We start from the raw sequence: 24,161 nt of genomic DNA on the forward strand, positions 1-24,161 counted from the left end.
GCGGGAAGCTGAAACACTAAACGCCCACTGAAAAGCTAGTCATTTCTCTTTGTCAGCAAGGTGCTAATGCAGTCGAACCCGTAGTGGATGCCAGCAGGTCAGACAGTGGCGTGCGCTCTGCAAAGTGCACATTTAAAGTCGAGGATTAAGCTTCATTCAAGACTTTACATGTAAGCTTTTCCACGCTCGCGCTACAGGCTGCTGCCACCTTTATGGCTGGCTTTGCCGGCTGCTGTCACCTTAATTATTAAGGTGACAGCAGCCAGCACAGGCAGCCTGTAAGGTGCGCGTGGCAACGAGCATATTTAATATCACAAATTAAAGAAATATGTTGCTGCATAGTTGCTGTATACTAAGACTGCCTACATAGGATATGCTGCTTGGGACCATTAAGGCTTGGGTTCCTTTTGAACTGAAAAACCTGGAAGGCCCTGACGCCGACTCTGCCCCCAAGTCGTGAATGAAGTGAAAAAAGTGTAAAAGTGAATTTCAACTGAAATGTCCTCACTCATGTGTCTAATACAAATGAAAATACTCATAATGGGGTGGTATTCTAAGAGAAATTATTTTATTTCTTCAAACAAGCTGCATTAGCCGCACAGTATGCTGGGTAATACCCTTTATCAAGAGTTGAGCTTAACACATCAGATTTTATTTTGAGTAAATTGCCTCACTCCAAAGTATTGTACTTATTTATTTTACTGTTTTTTTTATGACGCGCCTAATACCGTACTTGAGTTTGGTTTCTAAGCGCGGATCCGGGATTCAAACCCCTGTTGCTCTGCGTGGTCTTGCTTCCAAGACCAGCGCGTTGCCCCTTACATTTTAAAAAAAAAAAACATATTGCCCTCTCTCAGAGGCCGGGCACTAAAGGATACAGCATTCGACCACTTTTCAGGGAAAGGCGCCATCATTCCTTTACTTTATGACCCCCAGAGCACCATTCCAGGATGCTTATTGTACAATCCTCATTGATGAAATGCTCCTGCAGCTTAAAGTGTTACATTTAAAAGCAATGAAGTCTAAAGATCGGGCCTATCTTTGGCAAATAGTGGGCTGCTACATTGTGGGCACGCTAATGGCACTGTGTGGTCTTTAAGGAAACCGTCAATACAATGTAGGTGTGCAGTAAATGTTCACTACACAATGGGGTTCAATGCTGCCCTGATGCTTTGTTAATCAATGGACACTCTGCAATAGGACATGGTGGCGGTGTGGCGTAATGACGTCACAAGACCATCAACAGGGGAAGCATAGCTCAGTGGGAACGCACTCGTCTTGGAAGCAAGACGACGCAGGGCAACACAGGTTCGAATCATGGGACCGCGCTTAGAAACCTCTTCGGTATTAAGTGTGTTATAAAAAACAATTATAATTAATTATAATTAATAATAGATAAGACCGAACTTGAAGAGTCTCAGGCGAAACTGTGGTAAGACAAACATGTTCATATGTGACACTAAACAAGAAGTCATAGATCAAATGGAATGTTGCACAAGGTGGTCAAAATCGTGAAAATAGATTTAAGTGACAATGCTGGATAAAAATCACCAAAAAGTACTGCCTCCTATTAAATTAACGTGATAGATAAATAAATACATGTCAATAAATGAAATATAAAGAAAATAATAAAGATACTTGTGCATAACAAATGTACTCCAATATGGAATAATGCCGAGGAAAAAGAAGATTACCGAGAAACAAACAAAGCTTTCTGAACCGGGACATGTTTAAGTCCAAAACAAAATAGAATAATAAGCAAGGACTTGATACATGTAATAAAAAAAAAGCTGTGGCAATGATACAAAATTAATTGGTTAACAAATGTTCATAAAAAACGTGATCAATATATCCGAGTCTATATAATATAAAGAATTTAGAAGAAAAGGGAATTATTTGTCGATGATCATTCCGGAATTACAGAGTCCTCAAGTCATGGTTACGATGACGACTGCATCTAAAGCGGTTTGTAACCAAGAGGCGCCTTTCTTTCATAATAATCTAGGCGTTTCTATGCAGGATTTCACTTGAGTGCGCTCAATTATGCCCCATCACAACCACTAGAAAACCTCTCTCTCACTGCTCCATCTTCCCAATTACCCTTATTGATGTTAGATATTGGCAATTCTTACAACTTGTGAGAAACAGAAAATAATGCCTTCCACGTTCAATGTATTCCCAGCCAAGCCTATTCAAAGTCAAGCTCTTGTAACATAGTATCGGATCCACAATGATACACAATTAATTCATCATTGGTCTCTGAAGTAGTTTCAAACTTGCCGGGAAAAAAAAGTGCTTTCGTAAGCCCCCTTTTAAAAAAGACCAATGCTGATATTGGCTACTTCTCAAACTATCCTCCTTTGTCAAATTTCCTGTATCCCCTCAAGTCATTTGAAAAAGCAGCCACTCTTCATCTACGCTCCTTTCTAGAATTTCACAAACCTTTGGATTTCTATCCGACAAGCAATCGTCCTGCAAGAGGATAGGAGTCAATTCTGATATCAGTCTTGTATGATCTTGGGGGATGTTATTTCCAGACGAACACAGGGGGACCCCTGCTCCCTCCTTCTTCCCTTCACTCTGGTATTCCTGCCTTGGCACACCCTCCGTCCTGGAGGATCGCACTTACTCCTAACGTGGCCCCTGGCCTTGTAGCACTCATCAACCCAAGCACTTCATCTGAGGCTTACCCATGAGCCCGGACTCCCCAGCACTTGCGCCCTCTGCCCTTTCCTTGTGCTGCACTTGCACGTTCGCACAAGGCATAGTAGGTTCTGGCGTGTAGTGCATTACAGTTGATAGGAAGACCATTCCTCAGCTGTCTGCTTAAGTCCTCGTACATCAGATGTTCACATGGGGCCATGCAGGGTCCCATAGTGTTCTGCTCTTCCGCCTCGCTCCTTTTGAACGTATACACCCTGTCTCTCCTTGCTCCACTTTGAAGCTTTGGAGACGATTTCTATAACGATGTGCATCAGATGCAGCCGAATGTGGCACGATCAGATGTTGGCGTGCCCGCCCCTTCTTGCCTGTGGGCTGTTGATAGCTGAATGGCCAGCGACCTCCTGAAGATGAACCAGAGCAAAAGAGAGATTTTGATTGTTGGACTGAAACCCAATCCCTGGTGTCATCCTTCCAGATGGCCAAATTTGGCTCTCTACAACTCTACAAAATTGAACAATTGCAACTTTTTGAAGTAGCATTCACTACATAATTCAGTACATAATAGGCGTCTCCAGGCTGAGTGAATGTTTCATTGAGCACTTTTCCATTTCAGCCTTTGTATCGTGACGGTGCGTACATCAGGTATCCTGGATGATGCCTTTAACCTCATAAACTAACTTATATGAACACAACTAACCTCATAAACTAACTTATATGAACACAACTAAACGTCTTTCTGTGAAATTAAGTGGTGTCCGCTCCTCAAATCGAATTTTGTGGAACTTGGCAGCTCCCCTGATCCCTCTCCACAGGCAATAAAAGCTTGGAATTATCAGTGACAGGAAACTGTGTTGATGATGCCACAAATTGCCTTGAGAGTGAAAATAGACTGAGGGCACTTCAGAACTCTGAACAGTATTCTGCCATTGTTGTGATGGGAGCTATGCTATTCAAGCATGAGTACTATCAAGAATTGACTACACACATGCTCTGTATTCAGCCTACCGTGATGCAGTGCCTGCAGCGACCTCAAGTCACTGCTGCTCAGCATCACTGGAACTAAACACAGCGACTCTATCACCCACCTGGAACTAAGCACAGTGACTCTATCACTCGCCTGGAACTAAGCACAGCGACTCTATCATTCGCCTGGAACTAAGCACAGCAACTCTATCACTTGCCTAGAACCAAGCATAGCAGCTCTATCACTTTCCTGGAACTAAGCACAGTGACTCAATCACTCGCCTGGAACTAAGCACAGCGACTATCACTCCCATGGAACTAAGCACAGCGACTCTATCACTCGCCTGGAACTAAGCACAGCGACTCTATCACTCGCCTGGAACTAAGCACAGTGACTCTATCCCTCGCCTGGAGCTAAGCACAGTGACTATCACTCACCTGGAACTAAGCACAGCGACTCTATCATTCGCCTGGAACTAAGCACAGCAACTCTATCACTTGCCTAGAACCAAGCATAGCAGCTCTATCACTTTCCTGGAACTAAGCACAGCAACTCTATCACTCGCCTGGAACTAAGCACAGCGACTCTATCACTCACCTGGAACTAAGCACAGCGACTCTATCACTCACCTGGAACTAAGCACAGCAACTCTATCATTCGCCTGAAACTAAGCACAGCAACTCTATCACTTTCCTGCAACTAAGCACAACGACTCTATCACTCCCCTGGAACTAAGCACAGCGACTCTATCACTCACCTGGAACTAAGCACAGCGACTCTATCACTTGCCTGAAACTAAGCACAGCGACTATCACTCGCCTGGAACTAAGCACAGCGACTCTATCACTCCCCTGGAACTAAGCACAGCGACTCTATCACTCACCTGGAACTAAGCACAGCGACTCTATCACTTGCCTGAAACTAAGCACAGCGACTATCACTCGCCTGGAACTAAGCACAGCGACTCTATCACTCGCCTGGAACTAAGCACAGCGACTCTATCACTCACCTGGAACTAAGCACATTATCCCCAAAAATAAAAATAGGGGGGAAAAATACTAACAACAAAAAATAGGAAACACACACATGGGGTGGGGTGCCTGTCCCCCTGTTTTCTGCCTCACGGCGCTATGATATGTTTGGACAAGTAATGCACGTAGTACCACAGGGAAAAACCCTATTATTACTGCGCGATCTGAAGAGGAACACATGTATATTTTAATGTGCACGAATAACCTTGTGCAAAGAAGTATTTATTATGAAAACTTTTTTTTTTTACATTTAACATTTTTTACCCACTTATAAAATCCTCCCATTAAGAATGGGACTTATTTTTGTATTCCCCCAAAATTAATTTTTAGCTCCAAACTTTAAAAATAGGTAGTAAAATACACCCACTTCAAAATCTTATCTGGAGCAGTGGATAGGAACCACTTTCATTCGTGATAAATTAATCTGCCACCCTGCATTGAATGATTGAGTTTGTATGCCTATCGAGCCTATACATGTGCCTATATGCCTATCCAGCCGATAAATGTGCCTATATGCCTATCGGGCCTATATGTATGTGCCTATATGCCTATCGAGCCTATACATGTGCCTATCCAGCCTATATATGTGCCTATATGCCTATCGGGCCTATATGTATGTGCCTATATGCCTATCGAGCCTATACATGTGTCTATATGCCTATCCAGCCTATAAATGTGCCTATATGCCTATCGGGCCTATATGTATGTGCCTATATGCCTATCAAGCCTATACAGGTGCCTATATGCCTATCCAGCCGATAAATGTGCCTATATGCCTATCGGGCCTATATGTATGTGCCTATATGCCTATCGAGCCTATACATGTGCCTATCCAGCCTATATATGTGCCTATATGCCTATCGGGCCTATATGTATGTGCCTATATGCCTATCGAGCCTATACATGTGTCTATATGCCTATCCAGCCTATAAATGTGCCCATATGCCTATCGGGCCTATATGTATGTGCCTATATGCCTATCGAGCCTATAAATGTGCCTATATGCCTATCGGGCCTATATGTGTGTGCCTATATGCCTATCGAGCCTATACATGTGCCTATCCAGCCTATATATGTGCCTATATGCCTATTGGGCCTATATGTATGTGCCTATATGCCTATCGAGCCTATACATGTGCCTATATGCCTATCAAAACCTATATATGTGCCTATTGAGCCTATACAGACTAGAGCCAGAGTGAGATGAAGATAGGTTTTATCACGTGGCAATCTCAAGTAGAGGGTCTGCCCGGTTTCTAGTTTCTAGCACCAGGTGGCCACTTGTGGTATTCGCAGCACTTTATAAAACACCAAAAATAACATAGCACAGGGGCACGCAACCTGCGGCCGCCCAGATGTTTTGGACTACAACTCCCATGGACTATGCAGGCTGCAGCTGATGGGAGTCGTAGTGCCAAACATCTAGAGAGCCAAGGTTTGCAAACCCCTAAAGAGCAAAAAGTTTCTTGATGGCACAGAAGTTGAGTTTGTTCAGCATGAGTTAATCTGGAAGGTTTAAAGTGCCAATACAATCACTTCAAGAAAAATCCCTCTGTGCACTGTATGCCACCAAAAACCCTCTAGCCTACTTCCGTCGACTAGCAAGGAATGCTAACGCTGTTTGATAGAACTATTTCCAAAATCCTAGTATATGGAAGTGAGGTATGGAGTCCCACACTATTAAAAAAAAATGAGTAGGAAGACTGTGGCAAATCAGCCTCAGAAATCCATCCACAAAGTGTGCATGGAAACGGCCTAATTCAAGGATGGGGAGCAGAGCAAGGGAGACTCACTCCCCAGGCTGCTCAACATCCAAAAGTGCATTTATACATTCTAGTTCCATATTAAGAGCAGAAACACAAACACCCTCAACTAGCCGGCCTTGCATGACCAACCAGTTAAACTCTAATCAAGCCTTTAAACAACATATAACAGTACTGTGCCCTTTCAGCAGCACCGCCCCAAAGATTCACAGCAAAGGACACCAAAGACAGGAGGACACATTGGGTAGAGACTTTGACGGCTACAAAGAAGCAATGCACAGTGCTCGGGAAAGTAGAACTAGGACAACAGAAGCTAGAACGCTAGAGTCCACTGGGGCAAAATGTAACACGGGCAGAGGGCTTAATCTTAGTGAAGAAACATGAACCCCAGGCAAACACTCCCAAAATACAGACGCAGTGACAGTCAGCTGGCGACACTGTCTCCGGCGCGGGAAGTGTTCGAAAGTAAAACTCCTCCTCGGGCAAACACCAGAATTAGCCGAAGCAGCAGCAGAATACACCAATGCGTGTCACGAAAGAAGAAATAGTGCAAGTAAGATTGACCTTTTGAAAATCTTAAAAACAAAATAGTGCCTACCAAAGAGAATGTCATCTTTTTACATATCCTATATATTTACTTTGGCAACACTTGTCAAATGTGTCTTGTGTGAGGAACCCGAAGGCGCATTCCCCCGGTATCCTCTTCTCAATTGGCCAGAGAAGGGCCATTATTCTTGCATCCTGACCCTGGAGGTGGATATGCGAGGCAGGATCACCTGGTTGGAGGAGATTTGGTGAATGGAGAGGGGGTGTCCTTAGGTGAGACATGGCATCCCCCATTTTCCTTTCATCATGAACCCTCCATCCCTCAAGCCTTCGTAGCCTTTTGCCAGCCCTTTCCCTATGATTCCCCAAAAGCATCCCCCAAATTGTATCAGTCTGGTACTGGGATGAAGGAGAGGACAACTAGACCAACACATCCTCATTTAATGAAAACGAACAAACATCAGCCCCAACCAAATACTGAGACGAGGACAACAAGAGCAACACAGGACTACCACTTTGCAGGTTAGCGGTCTAGACTTTTTTTGCAGTAGAAATGGAGGCGGGAGCTTAAAAACTGGAAGCCCGACACAAACTGAGTCGGCTGTGGCACAGTCAGCTGTGGAAGCACAGTCACCTGCATGCAGGGAGACCGCTGCAGTATGGTGAAGTGGCAGGAGGAGCAGTGGAGGTCTGTGAAGTAGTGCTGAGTGCATGCATTCGGAAGCGGTAGCAGAAGAAGCTGGAGACTGGTGGCAAGCCGTGATAAGGAGGCTGGCCAGAGCGAGGCAATCGGTCTTAAGTATCCTGCTTTTCTGTGGAAACATTGCTGGGTGTGTGCGAGCCAGAAGGAGAGTGCCAGGAGAATACACAAGCAACTGCACAGAGAAATAAGGAACCCGCGGCAGCGCAAGGACTCGCGAGAAGCCGTAAGTCTGACTGGTGAATGAAACCAGAGAGGGGGAACACCGTGCTGGCAGACAGTGATGGTGAATGAATCGAAAGCACATTTTGAATAGCGAACAAATTGAGAGCAATTTAAAGTACATTTTGAATACTAAACACATTGAAAGCAAGCTAAAGCAAATTGTGAATATCAAACAAATTGAAAGCAAGTTGGAAGGACTTTAACATATTGAAAGGAGTGAAAGAAAGATTGTGAACTGTACTGAAAGGAAAGTTTTGAACCCCATGAAAATAATGAATTGCATTAACTGAAACGAGTGCTAGTAAAGGCAAGAGAACACAAGAAGTTGAATGTAGGGCTTGAGAAAATCAACACTGGTCACAGCAAAGAGAGTGCAAGGAATTGTAAATTATAAGGAAACAAGCAATGGCAAGAGCCAAGGAAATATAAGGAGGTGTAACAGGTGCAAGGTGGTTGTACAGACCACAATACAGTGTCAGGGGAGTGTGACACATGTCACTGAGGCACCCCTCACTGCTGAGGAGAAGCAGTATACTGATGTCAAGGGAAAAGCAGTCACGGTTGCGTGACCTGTAATGGGTGGATTGTGTGGTCCGACAACTGCACCTAGACCGGGCACCCCTGAATGGAAGGCCTCTGAAAACACCTACAAAGAAGCTTGTGTTGTGCAAAGACTTTGTTGTGATACTTAAGTCAAGTGTTGTTCTGAAAGCTGGAAGATGTGAAGTTTGGGGAAAGAAGACCCCATGTTTTTTTTGTTTTGAAAGTTGGAAGATTTGAACTTGGGGAAGGGAACCCTGGCATTGGATGAATTTACCTTGAACTTGGGGAAGGGGAGCTGATTATAAGGCAGAGAGCTAGAAGAAGCTCTGAACTTTACTTTGAACACTATTCCTTTTTGATGCTGACATCCCTACACACTGTATGCAATTAGTTGTGAGTGCAAGTATATGTTCTGGACACAGACAGATGTTTTACTTTGGGCATCCTGACACAGACTATCCATGGTTTTCTTTAGGTAGGGAAATCCCACCTTAGCATAGGGCAAGTTAGGCATTCAACCACCCTGCCTTTTAAGTTGAATGTGAAGGTTTTGTTAAGAAAGCTTGAACCTGTTGTTTGTTTCTGACTCATGATGCCTTCACACTTGCCAATCGTGTACCTTGCATTGTACTGTATTGGTTGGTGATACAGCCAAAGAGCTGCCATATCACCTCAAATCCAATCTATGTACAGAATGCTATGAAAAACCTGTGGAATGCTTTGCATGCTGCCACGTTATGTTAAACTATGCTATGCTATGCAAAACTAGGTTATGCTATGATATGCTATACTAGGCTATGCTAAACTATGTTATGCTACGACATGCTATGTTATGCTATACTATGTTATACTATGACATGGCATGCTATGATATAACATGCTATGACATGATGTGCTATAATATGTTATTCTATGTTATACTATGCTATATTAGGTTATGCTATACTATGTTATGATATGCAATTTTATGCCATGTCAAGCTTTGTTATGCTGTGACATGCTATGCGTTACTATGTTATGCTATAACATGCTATGTTATGCTATGTTATACTATGCTATGACATGCTTCGTTATGCTATGATATGCTATGCTATTGGAATTTATACCACTGCATGGTCTCCACGTGTTGTCACAATCTTTCTTTCCTTAGATTTCCCTCCATGGTGAACGTAAGGAATACAATGCATTCCTCCCTCTTCTCCCTCCCCTCTATACTCCCGTTGGATGCTACACTGCAGGCAGACAATGACTATGGGGGTCATTCCGACTTGGGCGGTAAGGGTTAACGGTCACCGGTAATGATGCCGGTGCCGGAAAACCCTTACCGGCCAATTCCGAGGTCCCTTAGCGGGAACCGCAAAGGACGTGTGGTCTGACCACACGTCCTTAGCGGGTCCCGCTAAGGGACCTTGGAGCTAATAACGGTACCACAATTTGCAGTACCGTTATTAGCGCCTTCCCCATTCCCATTGAGCCCTATGGGGGCTCAAATGGAAATGGGGAATGGTCTACAGAATGGGGACTTACCGGGTCCTCCAGGGTCGGAATGACCCGGTAAGTCCCCATTCTGCCAGACCGGACCCGGACCCAGTTTGGGAGGCAGCCATGGTGCTAATAACACCATGGCTACCGCCAAACTCTGAATGACCCCCTATGTATATATTTGTTATCTTTAATGGGTGGAAATACAAACAAAAACAAAATACATAAACACTCCAGTGATGAAAGGGTCAAGTGGCACAGCGAGTAGAGGGCTCGCAGGTTCGAATCCCGGCGGGGCCAACTCAGCCTTTCATCCTTCCGTGGTCGATAAATCAGCACCACACACCGTGGGTAATAATAAGCAGTGCTCAGATACCTGAGGGTTCGTAGCGCTATATAAATGCCAAATTATTATTATCAAAACAAAAACATAAAAGACACAGAGGTAATGTTACACGTCAGGGTATCTACCAAGTAAATCTTCGAAAAATCCATATGCAATGACACCTGCAGTATATTGCGAAAATACTCTCAAAACACTGTACATGCCCAGTGCTTCATTTGTAAATAAATAGGTGCCAACTATTTTCTAGTACGGCAGTACCGCGTAAGGGCTGCAGTTTTCCGTCCACTGTTGCTCCCGACAGTGACAACTTAATTGGGGCTACAGCTGCAAATCCCACTGGCGCATTGAGGGTGGGATGGGTGCACCACCCTTGGCAGATGTGTGATTTACAAATGCCAATCAAAATAACATAACAGCAGTTGAGATATCAAATGTTTAACTGCTTCGTTAGCCATATACCCGATAGAACCTTCCTCTGATTCTATAGGTGGTAAGTGGAACATTTTGATTTTCTAAACACAGAAAACAGAGCAAAAGTGCTCTCTCAATATAATAAAGTGATGGACAAAGGAGATGAAATCATCACCGATTTTCTTGTTTAGGTTGGCGCTCAGCAAGGCACTCTTCTCTGCCCATGGACTTTCCCTTCGTTTGCCCCTCTGGTGGGGCTGTTGGCTGGTCATTGTCTTGTTGTTGTTCTCTCTGTGCTGAGTGCACCTCAACTCCACTAATGGCGCTCATGGCTGTGTAGCACCATTCATAGTCATTTGCCCGTGTGTGTTTAAGACTCAGTGGGTTGGTTGCCTGGCACATTTGATTTTTTAATTGTATTTATTTGTTTATAATGCGCCTATCACCCACCGGCATCACGGCACACATAGAGTCTCAAGACATAACATCAAAGACAGGACAACAAGGAAGGGAAGGACAAGCCAGTAGGCAAGACACCTATTCAAACAAGTTGGTTTCCAGACGCTTCAAGTTACTTTCCTGCCAAAGATTCAAAGCCAAGGCATTCCAAGCCACATGCCTTCATATTGGTGAACACCTTGCTGACTGCATGCCAAAAGAGAAAGTGGAAGTTTGCAGTTCAACACGCCCTCTGCATGTGCCTGCTAAGTGTCCCCAGCTTCAGAGGCACAGCAAAGCAAGAGTAACAATGGACGCTGGCACGTACACATGTGTGTGCCAGACTGCCTGCTGAATTAGTGAGCTGTGTCTGGCACCCTAGCTGCTGCCTGCCTCAACTGCCTGAGCTATTCACTCTGCTACAGCAGTGTTACCAGTGATTCCATCACCACTGTCATATACGCTGACTACAGCAGTGTGGTTGCTCTTTGCTATTCCTGAAACTGGGCATCTAGCATAGCAGCACCGGCATGGCTCACACTGCTTTTGCTTGTTCTGGAACCAAGACTGACCGACAGTTAAAAAAAATAAAGTTGGCAAAAGACCACATCATAATAGAACTCAGACTGAGACGATAAGTGCAGGTGCTCAGAAATATGTCCAGGGGCTCAGCCCTGGCAAACACCCCCACAAATTAAGCGCTGTTAACATGCCGGGTCCTGTGGTGCATGGCTTTGCTGGGTGGAGTGCCGCACTTGGAGGTCTAGCCACATCCTTATTAGCTCCCAACAGTGGGGCCCTTCAAGCAGCAAAGCTGATTTCAAGCCCAGGACCATTCTTCTAATATGGCTACGGTGGCTCGCGCTGGAAGCCAGGATGACTTTCAAAAGTCCTTCTCACATAGCGTCCTTTGCCCGCAGCAAATCCCTTACAGCCAGAAGACACTGCCATTAGCAGCCAGGAGCAGATCAACAAGAGCAAAACAAAAATACTGTGTGTCATAATGTCAAACCCCAGAATGGTGCAATGTTCGACGTTCCCTGGTTTCTGAAGGGAACTTAAAGCCCATTTACTCAAGATCCAACTTCTCGTGTAACACTAGAGTTCTTTGGTCTCTCACTTTAATATCTGCAGCGTGCAAGTATTCTGTTTCTCTTTCCACTTCCTTCCCCTGTCTTCTGAGTGACGGTACAGCCACCCAACACAGTCTGCTCAGGCCGAGCTTAAGAAACATTGTAAGTAGTACCCGGGTGACTGGGTGCAACCAACCAGGTTCCTCAGAATGTGGGCTTTGCCAGTCGGTCTTAGCCTGTTTCCCCTTTTTGCTCGGGGGTCATTACTTCGGGCTGGTGGGCCACTACCGACCAGTGCAGCCCAGCAACCCACACTCTATCCCCATATTAATGAATACGTTTCTGAAAATAAACACACTCCATTTGGGTAACTTTGGATCTATGGTAAACTGCTTTTATCCTACAGTAATGACATTAGTTTAGCAAATAATAACACTAGGAAGCCCATTTACAGAGTAAGAGCTCACACGCTCATTGATCAGGGGGCTGCAACCTTGTGCTCTCCAGATGTTTTGCACCACAACTCCCATCATCTCTAACCAGCATAGCCGATAGCCAAATATCATGGGAATTGTAGTCCGAAATATCTGGAGTGCCACCGGTTGCAGACCACTGTGGTAGATGATAATGTTTCACTCTTACCCTACATTTTTACAGGGATCTGCAACCTGTGGCTCTGCAGATCTTTTGCACTATGACTCTCATGATCCCTCACCATTAATTATGCTAGCCAGGGCTGATAGGAGTTGTAGTCTAAAACATCTGGAGGGGCAGAAGTTATAGGTCTCTGATACATAACCTAGTACTGCAATTTAAACTCCAGGGATGCCAGCTTTTGAGAGGAAGGAAACAAACTAGCTAAGCGTCATGGCAGTCTATGAGCTACTCATCCAGAAATAAGAGAAGTTTATTAGCAAATAGTGTGGGCCTCTGTGTGTGATTTATGGGTTGGTTCAAATCTTGGGCAATGAAACCGGTGTGAAGTGTTGGGTTTCATCTTGGGCTCACAGAGAACAGGATATCATCAACATCCTCACAGTTAATAGTAGAGTTCATTAGGTAGATCTCTTCATATGGGAGTCAAATCAACATAAAAGCTTGACTTCCTTACCGCATATTTAAATTTCAAGTTGAATTCCCGGTCATTGGCTTTTAGGATCCTCTCCTTCTCTGTGTGGGAGGAAAAAATACAGATTTTCAGATGAAGGCAGAATTAAAGTTTGGTGACTTTTCAGTTCAGGCAATATATATGACACATACAGACAGGGTAGAGATCTGCAGAAGAGGACAAGACACATTCAAGAACCACACGAGTTGTGCAAAGTAGCAGCACTCAAAATCATCAGTACCCACTTGGCAAACAATCATGTTGTGGGCACCCATGACCAGATTGACAAATGCAGTGGCAAGTCAGGGAGCATAAGAGAGACTTTGTTTGGGGATAAGAGTCACAATTGTGGATGGCTTACTGCCGCATACACTGTAAGGTCATCTAAACAAATAGGGCAAGAGAGACAGGCGGGGGTGTTGCTGGTACCTTTGGCAACAATATGGTGGAATCCGGGATCAGTGCTCCACCCACTCACTCCACCAAGTCCTTTGAATGTGTGATTGTCCTTGCAAGACCAACCCAGCCATATCATTCTTAAAGGGGAAGTTCTCCCAGGAATCGTATTGACCCAATGGATGTATTTCTTTTTAGCATATATCGATCTATTCTAAAAGAAATTCCAATGCATCTTACCGTAGATTTTGTTACCTTTACACATGCGAACCACAGATGTTGGAAATCGCCATCTTGTGCTAATGTTATCCATTGATCCATTGCCCTAAATTCAAGTGCCCCTGCTGCAGTAAATCAAACGACCCACCCCTCACGCTGACATCATTAGAAGCTTACGCCCATTGTCACAAGGCCAGTGCACGTCTCATGACAACGTCTCCCAACCCGGAAACCAACCGAGGCCGAGCCTGCATAGCTTCACGGGTGGCCACGTGGAGCCCATCCAGGCTGTAAAGCTGTAAACAATGTTTCAACTCAGCACCCTGAATGCCACTAATCATTTGCCTGCAGCCAGTGAAACTAAGCAGGATCGGCTTTGGTTGGTTTGTGGACGGGAGAGGGCTTGGGAAATACCAAGCTTAGTGATAACTGCACATGGATTGTGTTTATAAGTTTTAATTTAATTTGATCACGGTAGGCTCTAGAGACCCACCAGCTGACTGGTTAGAGCCTGGGATTACCAGGGGTGGGGTGCAGGTTTCAGTATATACATTGTCTCATCTGTGGGGAAGTTCACTCAAAAATGTTATGATGTAAAAATGTTGCCCATCCATGTGCAGCAATCATTAAGCTTGGTATTTCCCCTGCGGTCTCTCATCCGTAAACCAACCCCGATCCTGCTTAGCTTCACGGGCGAGTGCGTGGAGCCCATCCCGGCTGTAAGGCTGAATACAATCAGTGTTTCATCTCAGCACCCTGGATGCCACTAATCATTTGCCGAACAAGCCGCCCGTAAAGCTAAGCAGGATCGGCCTCGGCTTCCTTTGTCATGACTGGAGTTGTGGAGATTCTGCAATGGTTCTGCAATGTCAACAGTGAAATGACCATGACACTACAAATGATGCAAGGAGGAAGCGTGAAACTGGACTAAATGTACACATTTCGAATCAATTTATTTGAAAATTCAGTAGAATGGATTTGCAGTATTTTGCCCACGCCAAGTGGCAAGGCAGGACAAAGAAGAGACAGGCTTTGGCGTTAACAGAAATATTTGGTGTCAAATCCATGACTACTATCCACCGTTACCTTCATGGGTCGGCCCCATCATACTTGAAAGCTCTCATCTCCCGGTAGGTACCAGGTAGATCTCTGCGCTCGGAAACCCTGGGTCAGATCACAAGCACATCAATCAGACACTCAAATGGGCTGGGGAGTTCTCTGTAAAGGCTGCTAAAGCATGGAACGGCCTACCAGTCGCTATCAGACTAGAAGTTAACCGCAGTGCCTTCCGTAACGTTCTGAAGGCCACCATTTCTAAAACATCTGGTGGATTGAGCAGGAGTTGTGTTTACTTTTGACTCTTTATATTTGTCTGCTGTCTAAATGTTGCGGCCTGATGCCTGCGGGCTTCGGCGCATTACAAATAAACAAATAAATACAATAGCTTGATTCAGAAAGACCAATCGAAGACCGCTGTGAGCGGTTTTTCTAAATAGAAAGGCCAGCTCTTGCCGCACAAGAGTGTGCACAGGGACTGACAGGTGTGTCTGGGATGGGAGAGGGAAAGCGCAGGATTCTCAGGTAAGTGTTTTTGGTTTGTGAAAGTGTGCATGTCTCTGTGTGTGTGAGTAATGTTTGTGGCAGGGAAGGGAGGGAGTGGGTTTTAGCCTTGACACTGAAAAGTACGAACGACAGGAACAAAACAACTAATTGTCAGTATAAGCAGGATGACACCACTCAAAAAGCAGCGATGCCCAACACTGAAAAGAGACAGTGGCGATAATCAAAACTCGAACAAGACAATTCCACTTGTAAAAGCCATGAAGGAGGATAAAAGAGTTATTCTGGGGCACACTTCGCTAACTGGATCAACAAGTCAACAAACAAGACATCTCCAGAATATTCTGAGTACTCTTCTTAAGCATAAATACATTCTCGATACCGCCCGAAACATTGCAAACATCTACTCACCTCTGTTGGGTCAATTATACCTAAGCTTAGAGAGCACATCCAACAAGTCATGCCTCTCACCTCACCCCAGCCCAACATTACTAACCACTGGCACACCCCTTTAACTTTTTAATAAATTGTCAAACAAAAATCAAGATCTACAAGCTTCCTGCAGAGCTATTTTCTGAAACTTGCCTCTATGTTCTTACATCACAAGGTTTATTTTACCAAAGTTTTTTGCTAAATATTTTAGGCTGGAAAAACTCATAGAAGGTGTTTTATTTTTTATATGGGGGGATACCCCTAAGCCCCCTTCCCTATTATCTAGTCCCTATTCCCCCACCACTTGCATCCCCTTACACCCCCAACCACCCCCCATATTTTCTTTGAGTTTTTTCAGCCGTAGGATTTCGGCAAAAAGCTCTGCAAAAAGCAGCCTGGCGATGTTACAACGTCGTACCCTCAAAGACCTTGTCCTGGCTCTAGCCCCGCAAGCTCAAAGGATCCCTCTAGAGTGGGAAACCAGCAGTTGTTACGCCACTCCTCAAGCAGCCAACAGCGGAGCCTAATAATCTGGCCAATCAAGGCTGACTCTGCGTCACCTTTCCACTCCATGGATGCTCTCTGGGAAGTAGAAGGCGCATGCGTGTCAGGTGATGATAATTGGCTTTTATGCTGCATCCACCCCCATTATAAGGGTCAGAACTGCTGAGGCTTGACCGAATAGAGGCGTATTGTGCCCCGTCTGGCGTGGACCAGACCTAAATCTGCAGGGGTGGAGGGGAGGAAAGGAGGGAAAAAGGGGAGAGGATAATAGAAGTGGGAAAACGTTAGAAAACACACAAGCAAATATGCATATGTTCTGAGAACAGTCACGCATAATACTGGGAGGGAGGTGACATGCTAACTCAGGTTTCATGTGACGACCAATCAGGCTTCGAACGCATGAGAGGAATGGAATCTCTTTGGCCAATGTAAGAGAAGACCGTCTATAACACTGGCTGAAAAACACCAGGCTGTCCTTCTTCTGCCCGGCCTGTCCTAGGCCTAGCACCCACAGGTCATGTCCCCTCACTGCATAGACCAGCGGAATGGAGGGGTTCTTCTGGTTCCAATCCTACCTCAGCAATCATAGCCAAACAATCAAACGGTGCCACTCCAGTCCCTCCCGCAAGGCTTCCACCCCCTTTCTATTTCTTAACAAACACATGCACCTTGGAGCTCAAATATCCGGAAATGATTAACTAGACTGGCCAGATGTTTGTTGGGTCAGGTGGGGGGTTGCCAACAATACATCCATGCCTCCTTCTTGAGGACACACTCAATGCCTGCCATCGGTCGAGACAAGACCCAAGTGCTCTGCGAATCAATGCTCACCTTGATCTTGGCACCCTGGGGCCGCCTCACCTTGACCCTTCATGTAACACACATGATAAGCCCACTCCGCACTGTGCACCTTAGGTGTTCTTTGCTGCTTGAAAGTGCTCCAGGATTGACTGGACCCAGCAGGAAGGTGGTGTGTTTTCACAAGACCTATTCTCAGACTCCCGTCCTGTACCGCTTTCCGGAACCAATGTTTTTATTGGACAACCAGTAGTTGGCATTGATACTAGTAACGTCGAAACTCCGGAAAAAATATATTCCAAATGAAATTATTGGATAAGTCTCAGACTACCTGTAAACATAAATTAACTACAACTGGGAACAAATAGGCCATTGTCTCAATGTGTTCCCAGAAGCGCAAACATATTCTAAAAGTTTTATTTACAAGAGAGATGCAGGAAGGAGAGTATGCCATTATATTTGGTTGTTCTCCTTCCCTGGGAAGTGCTAACAATAGCATGCTCTGTTTGAGAGAATGAAAAGTCTAAACCGGCTGGATGTATCCCAAATGCACTCACATCACCACAATCCATTAAACAGCGGCCTCTTTTCTCTTGACCTGTTCTCTGAATCATTCGCTCTTCTGAATTGCGCTTAATAAACTGCCCTATTTTGATTGCTGGATCGCTGTTAACATTTCTTGGACTTGTGCAGGAAAGTGACATCACTTCTCGTCATTGCAGAAGGTTTGCCCTTGATACCAGGAGATTCTGACATTTGCTGAGGTTGCCATCTTGTAGCCAGACCCAGAACCTTGCACCTTTCGATATGATCAATGCGCCTGCGGTATTGTGTATTTGGTGGTAGCGGAATGATAGACCTCTGTGAGTGTAGGCTGTCAGAGACTCTGTGGTAAACCTTGCCTTTGATAAGAGAACCTGGGAACCACTAGGACAGGCCACGGTAAAACCCATACAGGCCTAGGAAACCTAGCTCCCCCACAAGCCATTGGGTAATTCAGAAGCCATCAAAGCTGATGGTGGGTGCATGTCAAGTTTGATGGAAGACCCCAAATATCAGCCGATAGTAGAAAAACGGTGCCGTCACCCCATACTGAGGGACAGTAGGGGACTTTATTTTCAGCCAAATGAGCGAATGAATGAAAGGACTTATATAGCGCACATCTGCAAACCTTTTCTCCGAGAAAGAATAAGTGTTTGGATGAAGGAGATGGAAGGGTTTTGGGGTTGAATATATACGCTCTACCAATATTATATGCTATGTTACCAGTGTCTTTTGCTTCGAAGACATTAGATATGTTTCGGGCAATGACATGTATATCACTAGCTGGAATGCTGGGATTACAGAACCACAGGTGGCACTAAGAAGGAACTGCAAGTCTGTCTTACCTGATGCTATTGTTGGAGGTGTGGTTAGTTCTGAAAATGAATAACTCGGATTCACAATTGGCACAATTGTAAATGATCAAAAAGGGTAATGACATGTCTCCTGAGTAGTAGGTGCACCAAAAGGACAATAACGACACAACATGGTTAACACATTTGACAGAGACGCATTCAATTTTCAGTTGAGATGGGGACAGAAGATCAGAAGCAATGGATTCTGGTTCCGCATGATCCTTCGTTAGGGAAATGGCTGAACAACATATAATACTCTCCACTAGATCCACCAGGTCCAAACATTCATTAAAGACTTGAAGGTGATCGACCAAAGATACGTATACTCATCATGTACAGCTGTGTAATTATGCTGAGCCGCAAGAGTGGATCAAACAAAGCTAAGAGATTTCTTAATGTTCTTCATGGATCACCCTTGTATAAATAGTGATTCTTCAATCTATTGTTTTGGATGTAAACACTATTAAAGAAACGTGTGTTTAGCGTAATAAATGGATACTTTTGTTATTTTATTTGTTCGTTAAAAAATGTGTTGATTAGTCACTGCAGCGGAGAACCTCACTTTGCATTCTCTGTGTAGCAGCTGTGATTATTCTTCAGGACAAATTAGGTGCAGTGGGTAAGCCAGAAGCTGTGTTTAAGTGTTAAGTCCAGCGTCCCACCTATGCTTTGCACCTGATAATGGACCAGTTGGCTCCAGGTTGCTGTCCCATGATGCAACTGCTAGCTGAGGGTGCTTGCAGTCAAGTGAATGGGAGGAGTAAACCCAGAGCGCCCCTACAGTAGAAAGTGAGAACACGGCAGAGGCACCTCCCTAGACCACGTCTGGGATGTGAAGGGGACGTCTAAACCCCCTCACCAGTACACCACCAAGGTGACAGACGCCACTCGCTGAAGCAGCTCTACCTACCATAAACAGATGACATCACCGAAGTTATCATGAAGAGGGGACGTGGCTGAACACACACACCCACACACAAACATAGATGCGCAAGTCATGAAGCACATATGCATCCCTGCACGACACTTAGAATAAATAGTTTGCAGACACAAAGAACATGCTTATGACCCACTTCGATAGAGGACGGACACATTCTTGCTATGCAGTAACCGCAAGTTGCACAATAATACATGTAAACTGTTTGCTGACGCTTAATGCAGCTAACACGAGTGGCCATGAAAATAAAGATGGAAGCCACAGCCACATTGGAATAAATGGAAGAAGCTGGAAGGGATCGAGAAAAAAGAGAGAGACCTGGCATGCTGACTTTGCTGAGACGCGCAGAGCAAGCTGTCAGTGCAGTTATTGTGCACAGCATTGCCAAAGTCACTGAGAGAGAGAACGTTTGAAGTTAACAGAAAAGATAGGACACCTGCAAGAGTAAAAGCTGACATCCTCATAAATTCCAGCAGGATAATTAACTTTGTGGTCCATGCACACATGACCGTAACCTGGGAGACTAAACCCACTCATTCACACCACGCAGAGGCCATTGTTCCCACCAAACTGAATAGAGATGATACAAAAGTGATACAGGATGAAGTTGGAAGCTAGAATGTCCTTGCTTGTGGTTCAGGGAGTCGTAGGGTGTTAACCTCATTGGACCAGCCATCACGATGGGGCCCATTGCCCCACCCCCATTGTGCTCATGTGCTGGTTGCTTTCCCAGGCTGAGACGGCCTACAATAGCCAATTCCTACCCACCGCCCACGCTAAGCTCACACTTTGTTGAATAGCCCAATCATAGCATACTAACCTGATATATCTGTAGTTGCAACATCTTGTAGGTTGTGTGGGAGGACAGGTCTTTAGGACCCCCAACCCCCACATTGCCTACCTGTGTGAGGCTCATTACTCGTCAGCTAATTGGGAGCGCATGCTGCACATTCGTGCCTTCTGCAGACGCGGATAACGGAACTCTATCTCACGTTATTGCGGCGATTCACAATTGGGGGAGCGGATGAAGAAAGAGGGTGGAGTGGACCCAAGCTCTTGGTTCGACAACATTTTTGACTGTCAAAATGCTGGTACCGATCATTGTATTTTTACTCCTGATTTTTTGTGTGTGCCAGCTATGTCTTCGGTGCTGCGCAAACGCAGTCCCTAATGGTGCAATGATGATGGTGACAATGGGCAACGCTAGAGGAACAGCACAGATCATGCAGGAGGCACAAGTACAAACAAGTGAGGATCTTGAACCCAAATATAGAATGGTGCCATTGTAATATGATGGGGACATAGTGCACAGGTTATACCACAAAACAATAAAAGAACCTCTGGAACGAGAATAGTATAAAGAGGTGTGGGTAGATTTGGAGGGGGATGTATATACATGACCTGCACACCGGATGAATATGCTAGGAGGGGGGAAAGTCCTGAGGGGTGTGTAGAGCCTGGATGCCAATCAAGGGGACACTGGCGTGGGACGAAGCAGTCGCTAATGAAAAGGAACGCCAGAGGTTTGGCGAGTTACAGAATTCATTACTTAAGTACTTAAGTAACGAAAGGGGGGAAATGTATGGGAGGACAGGTTTTAAGGACCCTCCTCCCCCACATTGCCTACCTGTGTGAGGCTCATGACTCGTCCACTGCCCCCCATGCACCTGGGCCCGGGAGGCAGGGTGGCTGCAGATCGACACGTGAGGCTGCACGACCCATAGTATAACATAACATAGACACCATTTTGTAACACGCCAAGACTCCATTTTAAGTATACTGAACCCAGGCCCCAGTATAATAGCCTGCGTGTAAAAGCCGCAGCTTGGCCCCTACTTGACCGCGCACAGAAAGCCATGCACTTCCCCCCTGTCTCCACCCCATGGCAGATCCGCTGAAGGCCCGTTCTCACAAGCAACTAGACACGAACAAGTAACATTTGTAGGGGAGGAATGGCCACGAGGCCCTCCTCACCTACAGCTCCCTCCCCAGGTAAGGACCATGGCTCGGTGGGCGCACCCTCATGCCACCCGGGCCCAGGTGGAGGAGGGTTCACCCGCCGACGACATTGCCCACACGCACCCTGTCTTTGCAGTTACCAAAAATTAAGTTAGGCCTAGACGCCATCTTGCATAGCAAACATGGTGTGAGTTCAGCACACTGTAACGAGGCCCCCACCTTTGGAGGGCCTTTCATGCATCTCTGCCGCCTCAGCAGCCCTGGCAGATCCGTTGCAAGCGCGTTCCCATGAGAAAGTCGGAGATGAGCTAAACCCGAGATGCCAACACGGCAACATTATATTAGTAACAATGTGATATTGCACCCCGTATGACCCGGACCGCAAGGCCGGGGTAACGGGGAAAAAGCTGAAGCATCACTATCTGAAGAAGGTGGAAAATAATTCAAGTATTGGTATTAATGAACTACCTCTGTTTAAAATGTGAATAAACCATAAAAATGTAACGTTATATGATATCCCTCCAGGTCTGGACTAATGCTGCTATAACCACGGAGAAAGATGTTGACTAAACGTGTAACCTCTATTTTGTAAAAGTGTTTTTCAATAGTATGTAGAAACTTGAACTCATATATGTTTTTGAATCACCCAAAGCGGCGAGCATCAATCTCTGTAGGCCATAACCTAGATATCCCTCGTATAACGTCTAATGTACATACAATACGCACACAATGTAGTGAATATAATGTTAGGTAATGAAAAGGTACTGGAACCGACTGTATTAAAGAAATGTGTAACGAAATTGAAATATATATGTGTGTCTAAATAACGTCAAAATAAGGCAGAACAGTATAGAACTTCTGCATTCACTGATCAGCAACGCACGAGGAAAATACCTTTGTGGATATATGCAAGGCCATTCCCTCTCCCACCCCACCAAGCCTGCCAGATAAAAAAGCTAAGACTTGTGCCGCGCTCCCTCACCTCCCCCAACCAAGCTGGCGTTACTTCAGAGAGTCAGAGGCCCCGGCACCGCAACCAAGGCCACAGCCCGCCACCTGTGTTATTTACAGCACGGTAATAAACCCACGGTTGAACCCACTGATCTACCAGCACCCTCTCATAAATCCCACGAACCCCCCAAGAATCCTGACCCCGTGTAAGGACGACCCCCATCATTGGGACAGGACACAGAGACCCATCTATATAATAACTTCTAACGCAGCAGACACGCATGTATCACTCGGCCCAGGCCCCAGAGCCCCGTCCCGTGACCTAAAATACCGGTCAATAAGACACAGGTAAATCTCACCCCAACCGACAACCACCAGACCTCTCACGAGGTGCATTCCTCATGTGTTGTGTTTATTTTATAAGATAAGCTGTTGAAGCGATTTATTAATGAACTTAAATGTCATTTTCTGAATAACTGCAGTGTGCATGGCCTAGGGCAAATAAGACAGGAAAGGTATTCGTCATTGTCACAGGCTGCCCCAGCACATCAACACCGTACAGATGACCTCAAGCCGGCCTGCCAGGCCCAACCCAACCCACGAGGCTGACCAGTGACGTCGTCACGCCAGGACCAACCCCGCGGCAGCAACACCTATAGTTAGTCGACGCCACCCAATCCCAATCGACTTGTGCCCCCTATAGTGTTTAGGTGTTGATGACGTTTTTTGTATTAGAAATACGCCTGTCTTTGCTATTGTCAGACAGAGCGCTCTCGTAGGTTGCAGAGTTCTTTGCATGCCTTATCCTTGGATAAACTCCCACTTACGCTCACCCGCACTCTGTCTTGGTCTTATTCCCACTACGGGAGAGTCCCTTATTGTCTCTCATTGCGGGGAGGATCGTGCTGAATTGGGGGCGCTTCCCTTCAGTGGTGACCCCGATAGCGTGATTTCTCCAAACTATTTTTCCTAACTCCTTCTTAAACGACCCCCTTGTGGCACGAGAATCTCCGGTTGAGAAGGGATACGCACGGTGAGCCGTCTCCGGGAGGCCGCCCGCCAACGGCGACCGGCACAATAAGAAGTGCGCACTCAATGAGAAAGGGTACGGGATCCCGATTGGAAAAAAATCCCCTTTGAGTGCCGCTCGCCGGAGCCAGGGGCTGACCGTTGAGTTACCGGTAACGCCGCCTGGACGGACCCAGTTTCGGAGAGTATCGGTTCAAGACGGGCACGTGAGTACCGAGTGCGAGTGATCGTCAAGGGGAGAAGAAGGGGAATTGGGAATAAAAGAACGGGGACAGGTAGAGGAGAAGAATATCGGGGGTCTACTAGAGACGGGTCTTGAAACTTTCTTTATTATTTCTTTGCATATGGCCATTAGGAGTAAGAAATAAGTGACGTGGTAGAAGTGACGGAAACCTAGCTCCGAAAGGGGGTGGAAGGCGGCGCCGCATAGTGCTATCTAAACTAGTACTGGGAATATATGAAGAAGTGAGAAATAAGTTATTGGTGTCTAGCAAAAGGAGACACCGGGAATATTTTTAGTGATTGTGCTCTCTCTCTCTATTTCTTTTTTTCCATTTCCACGGGGCAGGGGGGGGAAAATGAGAAGGGTATAAAGTAGTTAGAACATCTTAAAAAGTGGGGACTCAGTAGTGGCACGTACAGACGTGAACACAGTAACCTTAGCAGGGAAACAGGGACAGCTGGC

The 24,161-nt window shown here is 45.6% G+C and overlaps 1 protein-coding gene across 1 annotated transcript in view; it reads right to left on the reverse strand.

The window, feature by feature from the left end:
* LOC138511251 (phospholipid-transporting ATPase ID-like) overlaps positions 1 to 24,161 on the reverse strand; it is a 668,434-nt gene that overhangs the window by 403,556 nt on the left and 240,717 nt on the right. The window contains exon 3 of the mRNA XM_069626794.1: positions 13,298 to 13,356. Within this exon, the coding sequence (XP_069482895.1) occupies positions 13,298 to 13,356 (59 nt within the window). The remainder of the gene's footprint in view (positions 1 to 13,297; positions 13,357 to 24,161) is intronic.

This window comes from Ambystoma mexicanum, chromosome 6p, assembly GCF_040938575.1.
Source record: "Ambystoma mexicanum isolate Mex_15411 chromosome 6p, UKY_AmexF1_1, whole genome shotgun sequence".
Taxonomy (NCBI): Eukaryota; Metazoa; Chordata; class Amphibia; order Caudata; family Ambystomatidae; genus Ambystoma; species Ambystoma mexicanum.